Source organism: Scomber scombrus, chromosome 12 (assembly GCF_963691925.1).
Source record: "Scomber scombrus chromosome 12, fScoSco1.1, whole genome shotgun sequence".
NCBI lineage: Eukaryota > Metazoa > Chordata > Actinopteri > Scombriformes > Scombridae > Scomber > Scomber scombrus.
Genome location: NC_084981.1, coordinates 30,175,164 through 30,190,163, shown reverse-complemented (window position 1 = coordinate 30,190,163; position 15,000 = coordinate 30,175,164). Strand labels below are relative to the sequence as shown.

Sequence of the window (15,000 nt, the reverse complement as noted above, 5' to 3'; positions counted from 1 at the left end):
ATATATATACACACACATACACACATATATATGTACACACACACACACACATATACACACACACACACACACACACGCATATACACACACACACACACACATATACACACACACACATATACACACACACACACATATATACACACAAATACACACATATACACACACATACATACATACACACACACACAAATATATATAAACACACACACAAATATATGTACACACACACACATATATATACACACACATACACACATACACACACACATACACACACACACACAAATATATATACACACACATATACACACACATACACACATATATATGTACACACACACATATACACACATACACACACACATATACATACACACACACACACACACACACATATACACACATACACAAACACATATACATACACACACACACACACACACACACACACACACACATATACACACACACAGCTATACGTCCAGGTCTAATATGTGTGTGTGTGTGTGTGTCTGCAGCTGGTGGAGGAAGTGTCCTCTCAGAGTCCCGCCCACCAGAGAGCTCAGGTGCAGAGTTGTCCAATCGCTGCCAAGAAACAGGTAACCCCGCCCATCTGGTCGTTGCCCAGGGCGACGCATTTAATGTTTCATCAAAGCTTCGTTTGTTTCCTCGTGTTTCTGATCTCGCTCCGTGTGTGTGTGTGTGTGTGTGTGTGTGTGTGTGTGTGTGTGTGTGTGTGTGTGTGTGTGTGTGTGTGTGTGTGTGTGTGTGTGTGTGTGTGTGTGTGTGTGTGTGTGTGTGTGTGTGTGTGTGTGTGTGTGTGTAGAAGATGGAGGTCGGCGCTCTGGATGACTGGCTGCTGGGAACCCGTCCAGCAAGCAGCGCTCCCATTGGCTATCAGTCTAGCAAGAACCCCGAGGATTGGCTGATGTCACACAGAGAGAGCAAGGTGAGAGATGACATCACTGACCGGCTTCAGTACTGTGATATAAACACACACACAGAGTAACACACACACACACACACACACACAGTAACACACACACACACACACACACAGAGTAACACACACACACACACACAGTAACTAATACACACAGTAACACACACACACACAGTAACACACTCACACAGTAACACACACACACAAACTGAGTCACACACACAAACTGAGTCACACACACACACAGAGTAACACACACACACAAACTGAGTAACACACGCACACACAGTAACACACACACACACAGTAACACACAAACAGTCACACACACAGTAACACACACACAGTCACAATAACAGTAACACACACACAGTAACACACACAGTAACACACACACACACACACAGAGTAACACACACAGTAACACACACACAGACGGAGTAAGACACACAGTCTTGTTTTTGTCAGTTGTGGGGTCCACCAGTTTTTTGGTCACTAGTGAGGACCAACCTTTCCAGTCGTCAGACATGCTTGAAAAAAATCAGGAGAGGTTCAGATTTATAGTTGAAGACAAATATCACTTTAAATTATCAATTAAAACAACTTTAGTTCCAAACCAGTTTTTTGGTCACTTTTGGGGACAGTACTGGTTTTCATCACTGATGGGGTCCACTTTCATACAGTAACACACACACACACACAGTAACACACACACACAGAGTAACACACACACACAGAGTAACACACACAGTAACACACACACACACGAACAGTAACACACACACAGTAACACACACACACACACAGTAACACACACACACACACACAGTAACACACACACACAGTAACACACACACACACACAGAGTAACACACACACACACACAGTAACAGACACAGTAACACACACACAGACGGAGTAAGACACACACACACTCTTGTTTTTGTCAGTTGTGGGGTCCACCAGTTTTTTGGTCACTAGTGAGGACCAACCTTTCCAGTCGTCAGACATGTTTGAAAAAAATCAGGAGAGGTTCAGATTTATTGTTGAAGACAAATATCACTTTAAATTATCAATTAAAACAACTTTAGCTCCAAACCAGTTTTTTGGTCACTTTTGGGGACAGTACTGGTTTTCATCACTGATGGGGTCCACTTTCATACAGTAAAACACACACACACAGTAACACACACACACACACACACAGAGTAACACACACAGTAACACACACACACGAACAGTAACACACACACACAGTAACACACACACACACACAGAGTAACACACACACACACACAGTAACAGACACAGTAACACACACACAGACGGAGTAAGACACACACACACTCTTGTTTTTGTCAGTTGTGGGGTCCACCAGTTTTTTGGTCACTAGTGAGGACCAACCTTTCCAGTCGTCAGACATGTTTGAAAAAAATCAGGAGAGGTTCAGATTTATTGTTGAAGACAAATATCACTTTAAATTATCAATTAAAACAACTTTAGCTCCAAACCAGTTTTTTGGTCACTTTTGGGGACAGTACTGGTTTTCATCACTGATGGGGTCCACTTTCATACAGTAACACACACACACACAGTAACAACACACACACACACAGAGTAACATACACAGTAACACACACACAGTAACACACACACACACACACACAGTAACACACACACACACACGCAGTAACAGACACAGTAACACACACACAGACGGAGTAAGACACACAGTCTTGTTTTTGTCAGTTGTGGGGTCCACCAGTTTTTTGGTCACTAGTGAGGACCAACCTTTCCAGTCGTCAGACATGCTTGAAAAAAATCAGGAGAGGTTCAGATTTATTGTTGAAAACAAATATCACTTTAAATTATCAATTAAAACAACTTTAGTTCCAAACCAGTTTTTTGGTCACTTTTGGGGACAGTACTGGTTTTCATCACTGATGGGGTCCACTTTCATACAGTAAAACACACACACACAGTAACACACACACACACACACAGAGTAACACACACAGTAACACACACACACGAACAGTAACATACACACACACACACACACACAGTAACACACACACACAGTAACACACACACACACACACACACAGAGTAACACACACACACACACAGTAACAGACACAGTAATACACACACAGACGGAGTAAGACACACACACACTCTTGTTTTTGTCAGTTGTGGGGTCCACCAGTTTTTTGGTCACTAGTGAGGACCAACCTTTCCAGTCGTCAGACATGTTTGAAAAAAATCAGGAGAGGTTCAGATTTATTGTTGAAGACAAATATCACTTTAAATTATCAATTAAAACAACTTTAGCTCCAAACCAGTTTTTTGGTCACTTTTGGGGACAGTACTGGTTTTCATCACTGATGGGGTCCACTTTCATACAGTAACACACACACACACAGTAACAACACACACACACACAGAGTAACATACACAGTAACACACACACAGTAACACACACACACACACACAGTAACACACACACAGTAACACACACACACACAGTAACACACACACACACACACAGTAACAGACACAGTAACACACACACAGACGGAGTAAGACACACACACAGTCTTGTTTTTGTCAGTTGTGGGGTCCACCAGTTTTTTGGTCACTAGTGAGGACCAACCTTTCCAGTCGTCAGACATGCTTGAAAAAAATCAGGAGAGGTTCAGATTTATTGTTGAAGACAAATATCACTTTAAATTATCAATTAAAACAACTTTAGTTCCAAACCAGTTTTTTGGTCACTTTTGGGGACAGTACTGGTTTTCATCACTGATGGGGTCCACTTTCATACAGTAACACACTCACAGACAGAGTAACATACACAGTAACACACACACACACACGAACAGTAACACACACACACACACACACACACACAGAGTAACACACACACACAGTAACACACACACTCACACAGTAACACACACACACTCACACACACACACACAGTAACGCACACACACAGTAACACACACAGTAACACACACACACATTAACACACACACACACACACACACAGTAACACACACAGTAACACACATGATGACTCTTATTTTGTAAATCCGTGCAGACTTCCTGTCCCGTCCTGGCCTCGGTGGACTTCCTGAAGGCTTGGGGTCAGCTGAGGGATTTGGAGTCGTGGCTCCTGCAGGATCGCTCCTCCACCAGCAGGGAGCGCTCCGTCAGCACCTGCAGCTCCTCCTTCTCCATCGAGAAGATCGACGAATCAGAGTTCACCGAGACCATCGACGACGAGGAGGAGGAGGAGGAGCTGGGCGACTGGCTCATCACCCCGCCCACTGTCGCCATGGAGACGGCCTGCGACGCCGAGCGGTGGCGGCGGGTGCTGAAGCCGTTTGAGGACAGCTGGGCGAGCAGCGATTGGCTGGTGGAGTCGAGCCGGCCCGCCGCCGACTGCTCCTCCTGCTGCCAGACCAGCCGACCCCTGGAGATAGAGAACCTGGGGCTGCTCAAGTGCCTGAAGACCCCCCCTGCCTCCACCCCCGTCTCCCCGGCAACCACCCCGGCGACCCCGGCCCCGGCGACCGCGGCCCCAGCAACCGCCCTGGAGGCATGGCTGCAGCAGGAGGCGCCGCTCCAGCAGAACTGCCGGGCCAACGAGGTCTGCTCCAGCTACTCCGACTGCGTCTGCGATGAGAACTGTGGGAAAGAAGCTCTGACCCGCTGGCTGCTCCGACAGGATGGGAGGGACAAGAACGGCGTCCCTGTTGCCAAGAACGCCCCCCCCACCCCCACCGCCAAAAACACCCCGCCCCCCCTGCACCACAGAGACCAGGAACAGAAGGTAACATCAGGGAAACCTTAAATATTATTGTATTGATGTATGTGGTGGAATAAAAGTCAACATGAAGAAAAAATATAAACAACACAACACTGTTTTTAACTAATTTTACATTAAAATTATTTAGAAACAAGTTGGTTGTTTTTAGGGAATATCCTGCTCAGTGTTGACTAAATACTTTAAATGTAGAAATACTCCAAACACATTTCTTTTAAATGAAGTCATTATCAGTATAAGTCCACTTAAATACACTGTAGGTGATAAAATATGTAATATGTATCATTCTTTTGTGGTTACACCATTTGACATTTTCAGGAGCATTCAGTCTTACTTTTGGTAAAAAATGGTGCAAATGTCATTTCAAATGATATAAAACCAACAAAAATACTAAATGTACATTTTAACAAACCTGATGCTGCTTTTAAAACTAGTTTAACTGATTTATGAATTCATCATCTTACCAACACTTATTATTACTGACCCACATCTGGGAAATGTATGAACAGTAAAGAGGTTTAGCAGTAGACAGACAGGAAACAGGAGAGAGAGGTGGGGGGGGCATGCAGGTCCTCCGGCCGGGGTCGGTTGCGTATGTGGCTCTAACCACTCGACCACCTGCGCGCCACCTTTGGAGTATTTCTATGATATATTATATTTATTCAGATCTGTATTTTGAGTCTCTGCGTGTCTGTCGTCTCTGCAGGTTCAGGCCATCCTGGAGGCCTGGCTGCACCCCACCAACACCTCCTGCAGGAGTCCTCTGCAGACCCTCGGCTCCTCTCTGTCCGGCTGGGTGGCTCCTGAGGAGGAGAAGGCCAGCAGGGAGGAGCACAGCTCTCAGTTCAAGCCTCCCTCCTCCTCCCTGTTCCAGCTGCCTCTGGATCCAGAGCTCTGGGTGCTTCCAGAGAAGAGCTGCAGTACTGCTCCGAGCTCAGTGGCTCCGTCCAGCCCGGCCGAGGAAGAGGAGGATAAATGGCTGCTGAGGAAGAGGAGTCAGGCTCAGGTAACAGCCTCAGGTTCACTCTAGCATTTACAGACTGTTACCCGTCTGTTTCCCGCCTGTTTGCTGACTGTTCCCTGTTTCCTGTCTCAGGAGCGGATGGCCTCCGTCTGTGATTTGTTCTCGTGTATGAAAGTGGGCGGAGACAAAGAGAAATGGCTCCACAAGGCTCCCATACAGGTGAGAACAGAACACCTATTAGCTACCTGTTAGCTCGCCTGTTAGCCACCTGTTAATTGCTAGTTTCCTTAACGAGCTCATTAACTTTTCGTTTCAGATGTGATGAAGACGAACGCTCTGATTCGTCCGGATGTTTCTTCTTCTCTCCGTCACTTTATCGCTGATCAGCGCACACGATGACATCATCATCACCGCCTTCTTCCTGTGACATCACCGCCGCTCACCTCCAATCAGGATCAGGGACAGCCAAACGAGGGCGGAGCTAATTAGTTAATTAAATGTATCTCGCTAAGAATGATTAACAGCTCCCAGCATGCAGTTTGTAACAGCTGATCCTGACAGGAAGTGAGGGGGCGGAGTCACGTGGGTGGGCGGGGCTAATGTTAGCTAAAGTAGCTTTTTATTTTAATCAAATGTATTTTAATCTTTAATCATTTAACGCTCGTTCCTGATTGGTGGAATTTCCCTCCATTGTTTTTTTTTTCCCCTCCTTTTTTCTCTGAAGCGTCTGATTGGTTGGTTTTCTCCCATGCTCACCTGCAGAGTTCTACTACCTGTCCAGGCTGCCGGCTGCTCGCATCACTTCCTGTTGCCTCTCAGCTGATTCAGATTTTTTTTGTGACAGTCACTTCCTGTTTCCTGTATTTTATTTTATTTATCTGAAAGTTTGTAGAAAGATACCACATTTCCCAGAATGCCTTGCGCGGAGGCAGCCGGCAGCCCGGTCACATGACTCTGCAGGTCAGCTGTGATTGGTGCTTTATTTTGAAGGGGGGGCGGGGCTTCTATCATATAGAGCTGTGATGTCATCAGTACTCACCTTCTGCTGTGATTCTCTACAGTAATAAAAAACTATGACATAATCTCTGTGTGTGACATCATCTCTGTGTGACATCATCATTTGACGGAAATATTTTAGGATCATTTCTGTTATTTAAAATATAAAATTACGAAATATATGAATTATTTAAAATAATATAGAAAATATAAAATAAATTATTTTTAAATTACTTAAAATATAACATTTTAAAATAAAATTAAAAATATAAATTATTTAAAATATAAATATAGAAAATATAAATTATTTAAAATATAAAGAATTATAGTAGTACTGCATACATATGCTAGGTAAAAAGCTATAAAGAGTAAAATTTAGTTAATATTTAGAACGATATATTTGTCATGATTGGAACATTAAGACAGGTTTGTGCAGCGATCCTTTTCTTTATATTTTAATTCTCCAACATTTAACTCAGGTGTGATGATCCTCTGGAGAAACTCCTGTGTTGCCTCCCAATTCTCTTAAATTGCTTCCATGTTTCCTTCACTTGCATCTTATCTTTACGTCTTAGTCCTGCTCAGCGTGGAGTCATGGAGACGACTGGAGGAGACGAGAGAAGGGAGACTTTCCTCTGAAGCGTTTGTGTTAGCAACGTTTACCAGAGTTTATCTCCACATGTTCACTGTGCTGATACTAATAAAGGTTCAGAGTGATCACTGACAGAGCAGCAGTGTTTTCTCTCTGCAGCCTGTTAGATTATATTATATTATATCTGTTTAACAGACACCTGCACATTGATAACAACCTGCATTCCTGCTGTGTGTCTACTGTGATCAGAGACATGAACCATTCCTGAAAGAAGAGGATTGGGGCGTCCTTCAAAATGGTGTTTTGGACCAACTTCCAGTTGAGTTGAGGAGTGAGAAGCAGCCGTGGTCCTCTACCAGCAGGAGCCTTGTGGGTGGAGTTGGCTCATCATGGAGATTCAGCTCACCTGGACTGAGCACCTTCTATATCAGCTGGTGGCAGTCAGTCACTTGGCCTTTCTCCTCTGACTTCCAACACATGGTTTTTGTTTCATTTATTTTTTAGGTTATGTACAATAAATGTCTGGTCTCCCCTATTTTGTCCATCCGTGAGCTGGATAGTGAAACATGTCACAGAGTCAGAACTCAACAGTCAGATTCAACTGTGGAAACAAAGTCCTGATTACCTGGAAACTCTGACTGTTTTTAAAGACAACAAACAGATACTATCTGACCGGCTGTAGGTTCATAACGCACCAAAACCTGTTCTGTTACTTTATGATGTGACTTGTGTACAGACTGTGTTCATATATTTACTGCAGTATTCTGTAAAATTAAGAAATCTGTGTGTTTGTGACTGTGACAGTCAATAAATTCTCTGTTTGTACTTTAAACTGAGTTAATAAAGTTTATGCACACACACACACACACACACACACACACACACACACACACACAAACGACTTTGTGTAAGGAAGGGGTTAGGAAGAAACAGGGAGGGACTAAAGGTGAAAGTCTGTTCAAAATAACTGCCAAAGCAGACATTCAGATTTGAAATAGCGATCCTAAAATTCCAAATTCTGAGTTACAGGAAGAAAATAATGAAATATTTCTGCACAAAAAGTATACAATAAACAAGATAGTCTGACTGTTACACACACGCACACACACACACACACACACACACACGTGACTTCCAGTAAAGAGGAAGAAACAGACAGGAAGTTAAATTTGAAAGTATTCAGTTAGACGCCATTTCACAGTCATCAGAGCAGAAGGAGGAAAACAGCAAGTCTGAGGCAGGTGAGTGTTAATATCAGGACTGTAAATAATGATTACTGTCATTATTGATCAATCTGATGATTATTTATCACATTAATTGTTTAGTTGATTAAAGTGTGTCAGAACAATATGAAATGACAGAGTTTGAGGTGTTGAAACGTTGTTTCCTGTTGTTGGTTTCCTGGTTTGTGCGTCCTCACAGCGATGTAACGTGACTCACTGCTGCCTCTAAATAGAGAGAAGTCACAGTTAAGAAGCACACACATGTTTATCTGAAGTCTGTTTGTTGGATTTAAACCAGAGTCAAAGTTTCTCTTTGTGATGACTAGAAAACACACATGGTTGTAGTTAAAGTCATGTAAACTAATAAGAAGCTACTAAGTTGAGAGGCAGGACTGGGTTCATTATACTGTGTATGTGTGTGTGTCTCCAGTGTTACTGGTTTACCTCTCAGACTCCAGAAGATGAAGAAAGAGGAGGAAGAGGAGGAAGAGGAGGACGGAGCAGAGTCTGTAATATCCAGCTGTCTGTCTATGAAGAGTGACTGGTCTAAAGGTGATGTTCCAACCTTCAGTAATGAACCTGGACCCTCAGACACAAAGTAAGAGACTGTTTCTACTGTAAAATGACCTGAAGATGATTCAGTTTAATATCATTTGATAATCTACATTACAACAATATTTGTTTTATAATTCTGTGAGTTTGTAAAAATTCAGTCACTAATATCTTTGTTCTTTGAGCATTGACTGCATTATTTCTTTATTAAGACTTTGTTTGTAGAGTTCATGGTGAATTTGAAGTTTAGTTTTTCTCCACTTATGCTCTGCTTTCCTGCATTCTGTTTTCAAAGCCTTTACCATCATAGTGTTCCTCCACGGTGTTTTCTGTCTGATCAAGGTGGTCTTAGTTTTAATAGGTGCAACAGCATCCATGACATTTGAGATTATCCAGTTAAATTCATCCAGGAGTTCATCAACTGACTGCACTCACAGTTGGTGACATAGGAAGAGCTAAAATCACCTAATGTAATTTCCTTGCACTGAAATACAGATTTAAAGATGGCAGCAACTCCCCCGCCTTTCTTACCAGTTCGGCACTTGTTCATAAAACTGAAATGTGTTGGTGCTGCCTCATTGAGAATAGCACAACAGCTACATTCAGTCAGCCATGTTTCACTAAGAAGTAAAACATATAGATCATAGGTCATAATGACTTCATTAACTAACAGTGATTTGTTGACTAGTGATCTGATATTGAGTAGCGCTAATCTTGAGGAGATAACAGGAGACACTGGTATGTTTCGAGGTTAACATCTTATACCTAATAAATTGGCAGATTTAATTTAATCCTTTTTCTTTCTCACCAGTTTAACGGTTTAAAGTTACCTGTCATCACAGGGATTGAGAAGGCTGAACTCCATAGGGCCCTGACTTTTCCTGGGGGAGAACATTATTGATATCAGTATTGCAGCCTGGACCCGGTACATATCAGTCAGACTCACAGATGATCTGAGTCAAAGGAGGTGGGGGGGCTCCTGACTTTTGGGTGATGGTTGTTTCCAGCGTGGTGGAATGGGAGGAACGGGACCAAGAGGGAGGTTGAGGGAAGAAAATATGGGATTTGGGCGTGATGTGAGTTGGCAAGGTAATTCATCCTGTCGGTGAAATCCAGAAGTGGGGAGTCCAGACTGAGTGGAGAGAATGAAAGGCTGGATGGGGTCGTGGTGGGTGAAAGTTGGGAGTCTCCTGGTGGGGCAGGGGGAGACTCCTTGTGTTGGGGTAAGGATGGTGACGCTAGAGCCTCTCTCTGGGTGTCTTTCTAATGAAAAGATGCATTATGAAGATATTTAGCAGAGCTCTCTGTTCAGCAGCACAACACAAAAGAGCAGCAGTCTGTTATTGTAGCGTGACTCACTGCTGCCTCTAAATAGAGAGAAGTCACAGTTAAGAAGCACACACATGTTTATCTGAAGTCTGTTTGTTGGATTTAAACCAGAGTCAAAGTTTCTCTTTGTGATGACTAGAAAACACACATGGTTGTAGTTAAAGTCATGTAAACTAATAAGAAGCTACTAAGTTGAGAGGCAGGACTGGGTTTATTATACTGTGTATGTGTGTGTGTCTCCAGTGTTACTGGTTTACCTCTCAGACTCCAGAAGATGAAGAAAGAGGAGGAAGAGGAGGACGGAGCAGAGTCTGTAATATCCAGCTGTCCGTCTATGAAGAGTGACCGGTCTAAAGGTTTACTTCCAGACTTCAGTAATGAACCTGGACCCTCAGACACAAAGTAAGAGACTGTTTCTACTGTAAACTGACCTGAAGATGATTCAGTTTAATATCATTTGATAATTTACATTACAACAATATTTGTTTTATAATTCTGTGAGTTTGTAAAAATTCAGTCACTAATATTTTTGTTCTTTGAGCATTGACTGCATTATTTCTTTATTAAGACTTTGTTTGTAGAGGTCATGGTGAATTTGAAGTTTAGTTTTTCTCCACTTACGCTCTGCTTTCCTGCATTCTGTTTTCAAAGCCTTTACCATCATAGTGTTCCTCCACGGTGTTTTCTGTCTGATCAAGGTGGTCTTAGTTTTAGTTTTAATAGGTGCAACAGCATCCATGACATTTGAGATTATCCAGTTAAATTCATCCAGGAGTTCATCAACTGACTCTGCACTCACAGTTGGTGACATAGGAAGAGCTAAAATCACCTAATGTAATTTCCTTGCACTGAAATACAGATTTAAAGATGGCAGCAACTCCCCCGCCTTTCTTACCAGTTCGACACTTGTTCATAAAACTAAAATGTGTTGGTGCTGCCTCATTGAGAATAGCACAACAGCTAGATTCAGTCAGCCATGTTTCACTAAGAAGTAAAACATCTAGATCATAGGTCATAATGACGTCATTAACTAACAGTGATCTGATATTGAGTAGAGCTAATCTTGAGGAGATAACAGGAGAGACTGGTATGTTTCGAGGTTGACATGCTATACTTAATAAATTGGCAGATTTAATTTAATCCTTTTTATTTCTCACCAGTTTAACGGTTTAAAGTTACCTGTCATCACAGGGATTGAGAAGGCTGAACTCCATAGGGCCCTGACTTTTCCTGGGGGAGAACATTATTGGTATCAGTATTGCAGCCTGGACCCGGCACATATCAGTCAGACTCACAGATGATCTGAGTCAAAGGAGGTGGGGGGGCTCGTGACTTTTGGGTGATGGTTGTTTCCAGCGTGGTGGAATGGGAGGAACGGGACCAAGAGGGAGGTTGAGGGGAGAAAATATGGGATTTGGGCGTGGTGTGAGTTGGCAAGGTAATTCATCCTGTTGGTGAAATCCAGAAGTGGGGAGTCCAGAATGAGTGGAGAGAATGAAAGGGAGACTCCTTGTGTTGGGGTAAGGATGGTGACGTTAAAGCCTCTCTGGGTGTCTTTCTAATGAAAAGATGCATTATGAAGATATTTAGCAGAGCTCTCTGTTCAGCAGCACAACACAAAAGAGCAGCAGTCTGTTATTTTTCACTAGTGGACTTTTCTGTTTGGCTCAGTTTCCTCCTGCTTATTTTTCCTGACTTTTAATGGCTCAGAGTAGCTTAAAGGAGCCTGTGGAGTTTTCTTGTTAACAGACTAAAGTCATGTTCACATTGACTTACTTACCAAAACACATTGTGTGTCTCCTTGTGGTCTAACTAATGTGTTGAATCCACTTCCCTCCTCATCAAACATCTGTTTTCAATCCTGCATTGTTCACATCCATGTTTACTAGCTCACAGTCTTCTTCTTCTTCTCTGCCTTTACTGACACATTGTTGTGTCGGTTTGCCTCCACTAATGTCATGTGACGTAAAGAATGTGTTCATGTCCACAGAGAGAGGAAGAGGAGGGCTGTTTCTGTGGAGGAGCAGCTGTCCTGCTGTTCTTTGTGTCAGGACGTCCTGAAGGATCCAGTCTCTACCAGCTGTGGACACTGGTTCTGCAGACAGTGCATCATCTCATACTGGGACCAGTCTGCTTCATCAGGAGACTCCTCCTGTCCCCAGTGTGCAGAAAGATCCAGAACCAGACCTGGACTGCAGACAGACAGTCAGACCAGCACTGTACAAAGTAAGACTGAAGATCTGTCTGCTGATGTCATCATCTCTGAAAACAGGACAGGAATCTACCTCCTCTATCCTACTGAACATTAACAGTCACACTGATTTCTGTTTCATTCTACCTTTGTTCTTCTCTTTCAGCAGAAAGTGGTCTGCAGGAGGTTTTAGATGAACATCACATCAGTCTGAGCAGCAAATTTGAATGTGTGACTCAAGGAACTGATGAAGCAGGAAGTGAAATCGTCCTCATCAGCATCTTCACTGAGGTCTACATGACAGAGGGACAGAGTGAAGAGGTTAATACCCAACATGAGGTGAGGCAGCTTGAAGCAGCTTCCAAGAAGAAGACCCTCCATGACGCTCCAATCAAGTGTCAGGACATCTTTAAAGTCTTACCTGACCAACAGAAACACATCAGAGTGGTTCTGATGAACGGCGTCGCTGGTGTTGGAAAAACCTTCTCAGTGCTGAAGTTCACTCTGGACTGGGCACAGCGCTCCAACAACCAAGATATCAGTCTGCTGATTCTGTTCTCGTTCAGGTCGCTGAACTTGATCAAAGATAAGCAGTACAGTCTGCTCATGCTGATCCATGTTTTCTATCCAACATTACAGAAGCTCACAGCAGAGAAGCTCGCTGTCTGTAAAGTTCTGTTCATCTTTGACGGCCTGGATGAAAGCAGACTTTCACTGGATTTCAATAACAGTGAGGTCGTGTCTGATGTCACACAGAAGTCATCAGTCAGCGTGCTGTTGACAAACCTCATCGAGGGGAAGCTGCTTCCCCCGGCTCTCGTCTGGATAACTTCCCGACCTGCAGCAGCCAATCAGATCCCTCCTTCATGTGTTAGCAGGGTAACAGAAGTACGAGGCTTCACTGACGCCCAGAAGGAGGAGTACTTCAGGAGGAGATTCAGTGATGAAGAGCAGTCCAGCACAATCATCTCACACATCAAGACATCCAGGAGCCTCCACATCATGTGTCACATCCCAGTCTTCTGCTGGATCACTGCTACAGTTCTGGACCACATGTTGACTACAGACCAGAGAGGAGAGCTGCCCAAGACCCTGACTGACATGTACTCACACTTCCTGCTGGTTCAGACAAAGAGGAAGAAGAACAAGTATGATGAGGGACATGAGACGAGTCCACAGGAGCTGACGGAGGCTGACAGGAACCTTCTTCTGAAGCTGGGGAGGCTGGCGTTTGAACAACTGGAGAAAGGAAACATCATGTTCTACCAAGAAGACCTGGAGCAGTGTGGTCTTGATGTCACAGAGGCCTCGGTGTTATCAGGAGTTTGTACAGAGATCTTCAAAAGAGAGAGTGTGAGTTTCCAGAAAACAGTCTACAGCTTTGTTCATCTGAGCGTTCAGGAGTTTCTGGCTGCAGTCTACATGTACCACTGTTACACCAGCAGGAAGACAAAGGTACTGGAGGACTTCCTGGGAAAAAAACACAGTTACTCATCTCTGGATGACTTCCTGAAGAGAGCCATGAAGAAATCTCTCAGAAGTAAAAATGGCCACCTGGACCTGTTTGTCCGCTTCCTTCATGGCCTCTCTCTGGAGTCCAACCAGAGTCTCTTAGGAGGCCTGCTGGGTCAGACAAACAACAGTCCAAAAACCATCCAGAGAATCATCAACAACCTGAAGAAGATGAACAGTGGTGATATCTCTCCTGACAGAAGCATCAACATCTTCCACTGTCTGATGGAGATGAACGACCGCTCAGTACATCAGGAGATCCAACAGTTCCTGAAGTCAGAGAACAGATCAGAGAAGGAACTCTCTGTGTTTGACTGCTCAGCTCTGGCCTACATGCTGCAGATGTCAGAGGAGGTTCTGGATGAGTTTGACCTGAAGAAGTACAACACATCAGAGGAGGGACGACGGAGACTGATCCCAGCTGTGAGGAACTGCAGAAAGGCTCGGTAAGTCCAGATGTGATTAACATTATAAATCAGTGTAGATTAGTAGTTTAGTTCTTCAAATATAAATAATATAAAATTCTTATTATTGTTAAAATAGTGCTCTACTTGTTTATAGATGAAATAACATGTCAGTTATATTTAGTCTCAGATGTTCTTGAGCTGTTTAAATGTTGTGAGTTTAAATAATGTTGATGTTTCAGTTGGTTGTTTATAGCTGTTAAGTTAATGAACAGTTATTGTATTTATTTCTAGTAATTATTGGATTTTACAGTGTTTCTTCTACTTCTCTTCCTTTGGGTGTTGGAGGCTTCATTCAAACCTGGTGAAACACATGAAGGACTTTAGAGGTTGTGTTTGAGGTTTTATTACAGCAGCATTGTATCACAACATATATCAGTATTTTACAGTTATCTG

The 15,000-nt window shown here is 43.2% G+C and overlaps 2 protein-coding genes across 3 annotated transcripts in view; both read left to right on the top strand.

The window, feature by feature from the left end:
* The window catches only part of LOC133991873 (nuclear receptor coactivator 4-like), a 21,422-nt gene extending 14,595 nt beyond the window's left edge, over positions 1–6,827 (top strand). The window contains exons 6-11 of one of the 2 annotated variants that reach the window (XM_062430468.1): positions 522–602; positions 830–952; positions 4,053–4,787; positions 5,488–5,787; positions 5,878–5,964; positions 6,062–6,827. In XM_062430468.1, coding sequence (XP_062286452.1) covers positions 522–602; positions 830–952; positions 4,053–4,787; positions 5,488–5,787; positions 5,878–5,964; positions 6,062–6,067 — 1,332 coding nt within the window. In that variant the 3' untranslated portion in view covers positions 6,068–6,827. Of the gene's footprint in view, positions 1–521; positions 603–829; positions 953–4,052; positions 4,788–5,487; positions 5,788–5,877; positions 6,005–6,061 lie in introns of those variants that run through there. The other variant, XM_062430467.1, reaches the window with a different exon arrangement.
* A 1,691-nt stretch (positions 6,828–8,518) lies between these two features.
* LOC133991866 (NACHT, LRR and PYD domains-containing protein 14-like) overlaps positions 8,519–15,000 on the top strand; it is a 721,507-nt gene continuing 715,025 nt past the window's right edge. The window contains exons 1-5 of the mRNA XM_062430456.1: positions 8,519–8,574; positions 8,987–9,154; positions 10,681–10,839; positions 12,428–12,663; positions 12,798–14,586. Of these exons, the coding sequence (XP_062286440.1) occupies positions 9,018–9,154; positions 10,681–10,839; positions 12,428–12,663; positions 12,798–14,586 (2,321 nt within the window). The 5' untranslated portion in view covers positions 8,519–8,574; positions 8,987–9,017. The remainder of the gene's footprint in view (positions 8,575–8,986; positions 9,155–10,680; positions 10,840–12,427; positions 12,664–12,797; positions 14,587–15,000) is intronic.